We start from the raw sequence: 12,077 nt of genomic DNA, 5'->3' as shown, positions 1-12,077 counted from the left end.
CTGGTTAGCACTAAAGTAGTATGTGCTGGTATAGCTAGTCTGTTTGCAGCACTCTCTCATATCTCTGTTTTGCTCTGCAGGAGTTCTGTAGTTAGTGCTTTTGAAAACTATGGCATTAATTCAGCTTTTGGGGCAGGAGGAGAATTTGAAGTTTCTTTTGCACATGTTTTTGTTACTTTAAAAAAAAAAAAAAATAACGAACAGGTTTACTGGTTTGGGGTTTTTTTGGCCATCTGTAAAGTAAGATTCAGTTAAAAATTACAAAGTAATGAAAATCAGTCCTCTAATAGTACATAGATCTAAATAATTATTATAAATCCACTTGAAAGCATTAGATTTTTTTTTCCAAGAAAAATGTAATTCTCTGACCTTATGATGAGCTGCATCCAATATAAACTCTGCACGAATACTGTTATTTTCTGGACTTCGGTAATCAAAGAGTGAATTGGTAAGGTATGTCATCCCTTTTGCACTCAAATTTTCTCCACAATTAAAGAAGTAGGCCTCCTTCACAAGGTAGCAGAAAATAATAGTAAGGCAAGGGAAGAAAAAAAAAAAAAAAAAAAAAACAACAACAACAAAAAAAAAACAGTCCAGTTAACAGAGCAGTTTCAATTGGGTCATAACACATTAATGACATGGTAGCATCCCTCATGAGCATATGAAAGAGGGCTCAGCTCCAGTTACACATTTCATTATGAATGAAGTTAAGACAAAATAATTCTATTCAAAGAACGCTGAAGTTCCTGTCCACTCCCTCCTCATTTTCATAAAAATGGCCTGAGCTAGTGAATATTATACAAGCCATGACACTGAACATACTAGTTTCCTTTTAACAGAAAATGATCTCAGATCATTGTTACTCCAAATTCTGCCCCATCCTTTTAACTGTACATGGTTTTGTCACTGCATATTCCATTTCTCCAGCTGACCTATGTCTTTCAGATGCTTTATCTATCTTCTTCATGATAAGCAGTTATTTCAGTGTATGACCTGCTCACTACCTTATCACTCTTCTTTATTCATATAGATTTTTGCATGCCTTTTCCTACCTCAAACCCTCTATCCCTACAAAATCAACACAACTTTTCCATGAAGAGCTATTCTTCTAAAAAGTTTATTTATATGACCTTGATTTTTTCCAACCATCTATTCTCAATCACATACAACAAAGCTGGAAACTGTATGAAAGGCACAAAGTCCCAACTATGGCAGTACAGAAAGAATGGGTGAGGCAGCATGAACATCAGCATCATTCTCACAAAAGCAGCGATTTTCTTAAATCTACACACTAGAAGGTGGCAAGAAAATGAAAGACAGTAAAAATCCAAATGTCCTTTATCAACTAACCTACAGGAAACTCACCCACCCACCCAAGTCCAAAAATCACTTCTCTCATTATTTTGTACCTCACAATTTCAGAGTTGCTGTAGACAAGGCTGCGTCCACCCTCACATCCCAAATCACGTCTCCCTTGTATCTCACAAGGCCAGGAGAGCATCTTTTACAGTTGGTTCATCCTTGCCTCCTCAGTCTGTCTTTCTGAGAAAGCCTATGCCTATCCATTGCAGCACACCAGTCATGTGGTGTGTCCCATCACACCTCCATAATCCCAACAATGTCAGACTCTAAAACTGCATAAAGATACCTAATTCTTCTTTTTTGTTTTCTGTTTATATACAAACACTTGAGATGACTGCCAAGCCATACTGCTCTCACAGGGGAAGTTGAAGAACCTGTCTCATCATACCTATCACATGTATAGGTATCATATAGTACAGTATATGATCATTTTCCAAATAAGGAGATACTCAAAATTAATATACAGTCACTTTATATTTTCTTCCACATTCTAACTCTTCTTCTTAAAATACTTTAAGACTTTACAGAGCACTAAAACAAAGTTAACAGGTCTGTTGTTGTCTGCATTTTTTTTAATTTAAATATAAATAATAATTGCTACTGTCCAATACTTTAGGGTAGTATTCCAACTATAGTTCAACCAAAAATCCTCATTACTGAATTTAAAATTTCATGCATTTCATTAAATACTTTAAAAGTACTTCATATAGATATCATACAGACACAGAGTTCCATATTACAGTGACACAGTCAAAAGACTTAAATCACAATTGCTAACAGCAACCTAATTCTTGCAATCAAATATTTCAATAAAGCATACCAGAAGTCCTTATTCAGCAAGTCAATTGATATTTCCATATACTCACTTCATCACTCCTATTCATGTTCTCTTCAAAATCTTTAATTCCCATAATTCCTTTAAGGCACATAGCTTGGCAACCAACAAAACCTATTTGGCAATCAAAGAAAAGTTCACCTTTCATAAGGACCTAGTGAGGGGGGAAGAAAAAAAAATAAATAAATAAAGTTATATTTTGAAGAATTCTACTCCAGAAGAAACAGAAAAGATGGAGAAAAGTAAACCAAAATATAGAATCACAGAATCATTAGGGTTGGAAGGGACCTTTAAAGGTCTAGTTTTATGTATTTAGAGATTTAACAAATAGCAAGTTAATCCAACAAGGCACTTAGAAGGAATGGATTATTCTACTGTCTGATCTCTATAGCACTAGAAATTTAGATAATTTCTGTCTACATGGTCATTACAATAAACATATCCAATATAACAGAATATGAAAAAAATCAGTAACAAAAATAATTTCAAAATATGTTATTTACTACAATATTTATTATGAATCAGAAAAACCCCTGTCAATGGAAAATTACCTCAACTGTGGTTCCTTCTTGTTCCCAGCATATAACTTCTCTGGATTTTACTTTCTGAGGGCTGTAATAACTACTTTCAGCTTGTGTTTCAGTGAGCTACAAAACAATAGGATAAACACCTTATGTAAGTCAATATTAGTATTAAACGGCAGTAATGTCATTAATGTACAGAACCGATGAAGACAAATTAAACTACGGGCCAAAATTTATTAACAAGCAGGAAACAGGTGCATTTAAACAGCTGTAACACATTGTCCATATTAGAACTTCTTATATTCAACTTCTGGTTGAAGTATGCCATAACAGGAAGTTTTAAATTCACTATAGTATTTTTAGTTTGCTTATCTAAAGATAAACTATGTGAAAAGATTAAACAGATACACAGCTGCATTACTAACATAATATCAAATTAGTTTATAAACCGCTGTTAAAGTCCATAAATATGTTATTCATTCTTCCAAGTAAATAATTAAACAGCACGATAATATTAAGGAAACATTTTGATTACAACCATACTCATTTTTGTTTCTTGTCATGGCAATTGAGAGAAATGCATTTATACTTCTTGCATGATTTCAATATAAAATTCAAAGTGGTGAATCACATATGCTCAGGTTAAAAAGCATATAACCTGCAGCCAAGAAAAAAGGAGAAAAGAGGCACAAAATAATGGAAGTGTTATGTTTTGCATTAAAAAAAATACTTAAGGGTGTTTATGTTGAGCAGCTCAAATAGTTCAAAATCTAATTTTTATATAAAAATATCCACAAACTGTCATTATGTTCAAGAGTGGATGCACATGGATGTTGTTTCAAATGAAAATTTTGTAATCCAAATGTCCAAGAAAATTGGATTAAAAAAAAAAAAAGAAATCACTGCTCACTCTTCAGCTGTGTGCAATTATTGTAGAGGAAAAGCAATTAATTGATTAAAAGAACTCAGACCTTACAAGAATCATTTTCACCATTATTAGAAAATGCTACATTTAATTTGGCATGATTTTTAGCTGGAATCATATTAACTGTTCAGAATGCTAATGCAGAAACTTGACCTTTTTTTTTTTAAACCAAAATATGAACCACAAATTAATTCCATACATTCTTTGCATGCAAATAGAACAATGAATTCTGTTTTCCTCCTAACTGTCACCATATAAGTATCATACATCACTTCATATATAAAATTATAGAATGTAAGATGTTACATTTTAAGTCGTTTTTATCACTTCCTAATATAAAATGCGTAAGCCAATGAAACATGAGGAAAGCCCAATCCAGCAAATCTTGTTCAAACATTAAGTTCATAATAATTTTAATGAATTGTCTTATATGATGAAAGAGTGCACAAAATTACTACTGTATGACAAAGCGCTAAAGAAAGATGATGCTGAGCTATCATAAATGAGAAATTTGAGGTTTGGTTGGTTGTTTGGGTTTTTCAAGTGGAGTCCCAGGGATAAAACTAAAGGAGGAAGAAAAGATTTTCCATTATTTCTTTTTAGTCTGTTTGGTTTTGTGGGTTTTTTTTGTTGTTGTTTGGTTGGTTTTTTAATTAAAGCTGAACCAGATTGACACAAAAGAACATGACTGAATGTTTGTTGACACTTTATGTCCTCAAATTTTGCAAACAAATTTGCTAAGAGATGGAAAGCTAAAAACATTAAGCTCCCCGCAGAATCCCTGCAGTTCCCAAAGTCACTTGTCTCACCCTTTCTGACAGTTGCTGAGCAGCTAAATGCTCTGCTCGGCCACCAAACAAAAACAGCTAAGAGAAAGTAGCTGTGAAGCCCCTCAAAACACTCTCTTGTGCACGGATGACAAGCCAAACGGGCAGAAAAGGGATAGGGAGCTGCTGATAGTATTGAGAGTATAATCAAGCACATAAATATTATGAGGGTTATGAAAGTACTGCAGTTCATCTGAAAAGCTCAAAAATCATAAAAATCAACCTTAGTTATTCTGCTGCTCATGGAAATAGTATTACTTCCTGTTCTGAAGAGTTCTGGCCTTGATTTAATATACGTGTAATTGTGAAACCAAGAGCCATTTTCTATTATAGTTATGCACATAGAATTGCTTGCATATAGTTTGGCATATGTTAAAAGTGTTTTGCTAATTCAGAACCTTAATTTCAAATTTCTGTCAGTACATCTCAATGTCTCATTCACAATCTCCATATTCCCTTCTGCAAGCTTCCAAAAGGAATAGAGAAGCCCAGCAATTACTTTGGGATTTTTTTTTACAGAAAATACTCAAATCTTTCTCTCTATATATAGTTTATAGCTCAGAGTATATGTGTAATTTATCCTGTTTCTTTAATTCAATTCCAACCCACAGAAAATATTTTCAACATTATCAATTTAAATTCATATTTGCATATACTCAGTTCTAAAAAAAAAAAAAAAAAAAAAAAAAGAACAAAAAAGCATTCCTCCAATTCATAAGCTGTAGGAAGCTAAAGCTTTTTTATAAATAAATATTTTATGTAAACATCAGTGGATAGAATACTGCAATAAACATTCACAGAAAGACTTTTAAGCTTTTTCTCCCATCAAAAAAAAATTAATCTAAGGAAATTCAGTGGTTTTCCTTTAAGATAAAATTGTTCACACTCAAATTCTAGCTCAAATGGCAAAAACACCTCACACTGCAATTAACAATACATTCTGATGGGAGAGGAATTTTCAACATTCACATATCTGGTTATTCATTAATGTAATATTCCCTGTCTGAAATCAAACAGTATACAAGCACTCAGATAATGCTTATGCACTTTCTCAACAAGCCAAATAAATCCTATACAACACAGAGAAATACTTACCTTAAAAGTCACTGTTGCCTTTGTACAGTAAAACCCAATTGAAATAATAGGATCCTTGAGGGACTGAGATTTCTGCTGATGTAGCATCATTCCATCATCAGTTCTACTAGAATCATTCTCTTCATCATCATAACTCACAATAGCAGGAACAAAAGACCAGGCCCAAGAAACCCATCCTTGTTGCTGGTCATCATCTTGATGCAAATAAGGATCTTGGCTAATATACTGTGTAGGATATTGCATTACTGAGCTCGTTTCATCTTCTGCACCTTTTAAAACAAAAACTAAGTCAAATTTCAAATCAACTATGCTTGAAAACTGACTTATTATACTAAAAATTATAGTATGTTAAATCTATCTGGGACAATATTCTACATATCATTCACTGATATTTGGTTTATAATGATAGAAAACAAGTAGAAATTTTAGATTTCTGAATATAAGTTTCCAAATACTTGTTTGACTCATTAACTTTTTCCTCTAAAAAAAAAAAAAAAAAAAAAAAGGGTCTTTGCAATAGTCTTATTATCATCCATTCGCAGTGACACCACGATTTGTCATGTGTACCACATGTTTTCAAGACTTCTTCCATTAAAGCCCTTCTGAAGTTGCAAATTAAACCCTACTAAATAATTATATCTTACAATCTTGTAGTTTTCAATTTTAAAATGAAATAAAAAAGGACTTCGATTGAAAAAGCCACAATAAGGAAAATGTAAACGCATCACAGATCCAAAAATAAAGATTAAAAGCCTCCTTTGTTTAAAAGTCAGTTTTTCAAGTATTCAAAGATACAGGTTTATCTACACTCAAAAAAAGCTGGTACGCCATCTGTGACTCAAAAAAACAAATGTTGGTCTTCCGTGAAAAAAAAATATTAAACATCGCATACAGAACAAAACAAGGACTTCCCCAAAGAGACAAGTCAAAGATTCATTATTCAACTGGGTAACACTGTGCAGGTACAAACAGCACGACTAGCTTAGCCTGTCTGGCTTCATCACCACTCTTCCGGGACTCCTGAGGGGTATTAAGTGCTTCAGAATTACCAGACAGTACAGCAGGCAGTACTGTTCCCACAGGGGAACAATACTGAATGTATTATTTAACTGAGAACAGAAGTAGGCACATTCCATTTCTATTTACTTATTTTTAAACTGAGAGATGCCATTCTTACAAGTTTTAGAGCTTTTAGTCTTTACTCTAGTTAGCCTTTAGTCTTTCAGTCTAATTATTTATACAGTTGCACAATGGGAGAAAGCATAAGAAAAAACACTCATGAGAACTCTCTACACATGCTTAGAGGTAAGGACACCTCCTCCTACAAGGGTAAGGCAAGCACGCGTCCTTCCTTCTCTCTTTACAAAACGTCAGAGATCAGATTTCAATCTAAATGTAAATCTTGAAACACAGGAAATACAGAGGAGGTGCACATAAAGTCTTGGAAATGGCCAAGAAGTAGAATTTTCAGATACACAAGGAAAAATAATTGATACGGAGCACAACTCGAGCAGTTTAGCCTAGACTGTTGTTGGCAAGCATAGATGAAATAGCGGAAAGTCTGCCGAAAGAGGAAAAAATCTGGAGGTGTAGGACCCGGGTCATGCATAACATTTGGTCTACATAGCCACAAAATTCAGCCATGATTTAGTATACTTCTTGCTGCAGGATGCATACACACAGGGACAACAGCAAAAGATGACAAATAATAATTTGGTTTATGATATTTATTAATATTTTGGAAAATATTAAAATAAGACAGAAGAGCAGCTAGACTAAAATTGTTATATCTATATACTGTGAGACAGAAGACAGAAAAAGAGTCAGATACACCTATCTTCTATCACTAAATTAGAACTACTACAACCATTACATAATCAATAGTCAAACTTTGGAACAAATGCACATCAGCCTAGTAAGCAACACACAACGTCTTTCGAACACTTCAAAGCATACATATAACGTAAATTCCTTTATAACAAGTAATGCATGAAGGGGAGTATGTACTTTGGAAACACAAAGCCTCTTTGGTTTAACTATGCTAACCACTGCATCAACTGCAAACATATAGTGAAATATAATGACAAAACTCCTATGTTTTACATACACGAGTCTGTAAAAGGACAAAATGCTCCTACTCATCAGGTTTCTAAATCCACTCTTGTTAGCCCCTCATAGCAAGGTCACACTGGAACAATCTTGCTTCATAGTATTGGGCAGTGGTTCCAGTTACGAAATACATTTGATATAAATTACAAGATTACAACAGTGACTGCATCGCACTGTTGCCATGTTCAAATCAAGTTTGATCTTCAGAAATCCACTATCCTTTCTTTTAAAAGGGTTTGAGATACTTACCTCTTAGAGTCTGGAACTAACCTAGTAAGAAATTACTCTCTTCGTATGTATTTATTTTTCTGCCTGCATTAGTTTTCAGCCAGGTAAGGCTGATCCAGCTTGGCCTGTGGCTACATAAATGCAGTGCTGGCCCTGCAGGAAGCGGGAGGGAATGCAGCACCATCCCTGCTGGCAACAGCATGAATGTTCATCTGGTTGAATCAACCATGAAACTGCATAAATGAAACTTGGTAAGTACTTCAGAACCCAGCTGTGGATGTTCATTCTTGTATCCTTAAATAATGTAGATATTAACATTCATTTCCTCATCCATATTTCACCCACTATAAGCTAAAGAAGCTACTGCAAACTCATTGCTAATAAAAGATTACCATTAATTATGAATAAAAAAAAAAACCTTATGGAATAAATCATGTAAAAAAAAAAAAAAAAAAAAAGAGATAAATTTGCAAGGAACAAGAGCTATCTGGACAGCAACAACCATTTTGGTGCTAACCTTGAGAATGCAATAGCCCTTAAATTTGTCCTTGCAGCATGAACTGTCCTTGAACAATCCCAAACAGAATAACACGCATGCTGTCAGAGTAATAAATTTTAGTCAAACTGGGGATCATTTTCTCCACCGCTTAGGAATAACTCGCTTCCATCCAAACTCTTTAACACAGTGCACAGCTGCTTTTTCTCAGTCAAATATGGATAACAGTTCTCCTATTTTTATTCTAATAAAATATTGCAGAGTCAACTCCTTCAACAACTAATGCTCACCTAGAATTTCTTGCTGTCACAAATTATTTGCACCTGGCTTTCTCAATCAACTCAAATCTCATATTTAGCCCAAAGCTGGCAATATATTAAACTATTCTCTTGATCTGCTTTTTGTTCCATTGGTATCTCAAAAAATTCCCCATGTTACTGATCTTGCCACCAAGTTTTCAATAAGGAGCACTTCAGCCCATTAAAAAAATTTGAGTTTCACAGGATCTATGCAACATTTTATTCTGTTTAGTGTTGTAAAAGTGTTAACTACTCGCATTTACAAAGGCAGTCTTTATTTTCATTTACTTTTTTTTGAGTAAAGATCACAATAGGGTCAGTGTGCTTTACAGATACTAGAAAGTTTCACAATATTCCTTTGGGATGGAAAGCTACTGTTATTATTGCCATTTTACACCTGGGAAACATGCTTGGTATGCTGGAATCACACCTGCCATGGATTTAGTTTCACAAAAGAAAAAAAAAAAAAAACAATAAAAACCAAAAAACTTTCATAATACAGAATCCCAAGGGAATCCAAGGAGGCAGCACCAAAAACTGTTAAAATCACTCTCAGAAGCTCAGTAGCTCATAGCGCTCATGATTCCAGCTTCTCACATCTGTTCCAAGTTTCTTGCTCAGCATCTCTTAACATCATTGTACAGACTCATCTCAGCTGTCTGCTCGCCTGCCCTGCACCCCTCTCTGAGCCATGCAACTTTTCATGTCTAGTCCACTGTTTGTATTTCTTTGCCCAGCAAATGCCAGACCTCCTCTTCTTGAGCTTTTTCGATTCTTCACATCTTCAGATCGTTCTTTACTTAAATGGCTCCAGTATTTCAGCCTTAGATCATCAACCTCAGCAACTCCATCCAGCTGAATTCCAGCTCCCCCTTGCATCCTGGCTTCTTGTCCTCTTTCATGCCTAAACTGTTTTCATTTCTAGTTACGTCAATTTTTTTCACCACAAACCAAAAGCTTATTCTCAAGTCCCTGCCCACCACAACTACAACTGCTGGTTCTGCCATAGGCTCCTGTCCAAACCCTTCTCACTTTTGCATCTCTCTGCACTGAAATATATCCATTTCCTCCTTCGCATTACCAGTACAGTCAGACACCCAAGACCACAATGCAGGCAGCCCTCCACCCCCTCAGAAGCAAAAGCCCTGAGGAGCATGGTCCAGTATGCATGCAGTACTAAGTGCATTTAGATACCAAACTAAAGCAAGTTTATACCTGTAATTTTACCTGTGTATTTTGAATGCTTTCAGTTTAACAGAATTTGAGCAGATTTTACTCAGGCAGTAAAAAGTATGTTCTTCAAGACACAGGCTAACTTGCTGCCAATTTCAAGGTCCTGGTCTTACGTTTGGGTATACAAGAACAAATAAGCTGCTGCTGGAATATTCTTAGGACATGGATAGGTGACTGATTTTATTATGTCAACAATGATGTAATAAAAATAAGTTCCATCCAAAAGACTAAGAAATAGTGATAACTGAATGCATTAAATTCTTTAAAGTGAAAGGGTGCAGACTGCTTACTAATAAATACTGAGTTAAACTGCTTAATGAATCTTCAAAGCCCTTTCAAAGAGTTAAAAAAAAAAAAAACAACCTATAAAGGAGGTTTGTACATTATTAAACTGTAAAGAATTTAGGCATAATTCCAGTGGATTAGTCTTGGATTTCATGAAGCATTAGTGTTGGAAATAAAATGTGGCTAATATAGCTCAGCAGATAATACATGTCATTTATTATTGAACTTGGTTACACTTTTCTTTCTGAAACTAGTAGCCCATTCGAAGTTTCCTCAGAAAAGTTCAAATCTGTGGTTGGAAATTTGGATGACAAACACATCACGAAGTGCTAAGAAAGTGGGTTCTAACTCCCTCTCAGACAGGGATATAATATGAAGTCAGAAGAAAAAAAAAAAGTAAACTCACAAACTGATGGTGTAGGTAACCCGGTTAATGTCTATTTGGTACTCCTGCTTTACTACATGAGAGGAAAACAAATTATTATATATTCTAAAGTTTTATTTATGTGTGTGTACATGCGTGTGCACACGTGTATGTATGCCTACATATATACTAAACTCTTTGTAGGAAACAAGCATAAATGGTATGAAGGAAAACAGCTGATAACAATTTTAGCCTGTATGTGGCAAAATATTTTGCAGTGAAGATAGAAACGGACTTCCAGAACTGTTTCTACAGCTCTGGCTTGGCCACCCAACAATTGCCATCTGTTTTGTGTTCTGAAGGAGATAGTTCTGTCAAATAGATAGGATTACATAATTAAGTACAATGACAATACTTGAGCATAGTATAGTTGAACAAAAATTGCATATGAAATTACAGATTTCCTCCTTGGTAGTTCTTGTCATCGCAACCTTAGTCTAATTTCTGACCCTTCTGACAACTCTTGTGTACATCAGTGTGAGATTACACTATATTACTTCTTTTTCAGATGGTTATTTTATGAAAAACTAGGAAGTCATATTCATAGCTGTTCAAGAAAAGTATGCAAATCAGATTTACAGACAGCAATTGCAATTCAACCTTCCTGAGGACATGCATTAGAAACAAGGATGACAAGAGATGCACATTGCCTAAGATTTTACTCATATTCAGGCATAAGAATCTCAAATCTTATTCCAGACACAGAAAAGACTGAGTACTTGTAGGCAGATGCCTTTTGTTTCAACCTTAATTTTTGCCTAAACTATATTTCTCTTTCACCACCCATCCCACATCCTAACCAAAAGAAGCCAAACAAAACCTGCATACCTCTCCTATCTGACTTCCATCCTCTTCCACAGTTACAGCTGTTCATCCCAGTCCTCTCATTTCCCAGCTAATCTTTGCCTCCAATCCTCAGATATTTTCATCTGAAACTCACTGCCTACCAGTGCCAGTTGTTCTCATATTGATTCACATGATTTCTGTATACTTTCAATCTCTTTCCTATATTCAAATAGTCCTACTTGGCTTAGTAGCTCCAGGAATCCAGCTACAAAGTTCAAGCAACTCTAAAAACATCGTAATTCTCTATAGCATGAAAACTTCGCCAATTTGGGTGAACTTTGACGGAAATGAAAGAAGCATACTTATGGCACAAAGACAAGGCTCTGTCTGTAAGCAAGGGTAATGCAACTCCACAGAGAAAAGTTCTTCACCCTTTCTCCTGTAAATAGTATAATTAAAACATTGGCTAGATGCAAGGAGTTCTTAAAATGCACACTCATGGTTTTTGCAAAAACTGTATGCTTTTTAAATGTCAGGAGAAAATTAAGTTAATATTTTCAGAATATTAATTAAGTACTTCTAATCGTATGTCTTGTGTAACAGACTCCATGCTTCTTGTAAGGTAGTTTGTTGTACAGAAAACTATTTG

The 12,077-nt window shown here is 34.8% G+C and overlaps 1 protein-coding gene across 10 annotated transcripts in view; it reads right to left on the bottom strand.

Moving 5' to 3' along the window:
* The window catches only part of VPS13B (vacuolar protein sorting 13 homolog B), a 465,113-nt gene that overhangs the window by 393,599 nt on the left and 59,437 nt on the right, over positions 1-12,077 (bottom strand). For 8 of the 10 annotated variants that reach the window (XM_086741084.1, XM_086741085.1, XM_086741079.1 and 5 more), the window contains 4 exons: positions 5,569-5,837; positions 2,749-2,844; positions 2,229-2,351; positions 370-507 (listed from right to left, as the gene is read on the bottom strand). In XM_086741084.1, coding sequence (XP_086597210.1) covers positions 370-507; positions 2,229-2,351; positions 2,749-2,844; positions 5,569-5,837 — 626 coding nt within the window. Of the gene's footprint in view, positions 1-369; positions 508-2,228; positions 2,352-2,748; positions 2,845-5,568; positions 5,838-12,077 lie in introns of those variants that run through there. The other 2 variants (XM_086741086.1, XM_086741089.1) reach the window with 2 other exon arrangements.

Source organism: Chlamydotis macqueenii, chromosome 2 (genome assembly GCF_036417535.1).
Source record: "Chlamydotis macqueenii isolate bChlMac1 chromosome 2, bChlMac1.mat, whole genome shotgun sequence".
Classification (NCBI taxonomy): domain Eukaryota; kingdom Metazoa; phylum Chordata; class Aves; order Otidiformes; family Otididae; genus Chlamydotis; species Chlamydotis macqueenii.
The sequence above is the reverse complement of the archived record's forward strand: the minus strand, read 5'-3'. Positions and strand labels throughout refer to the sequence as shown.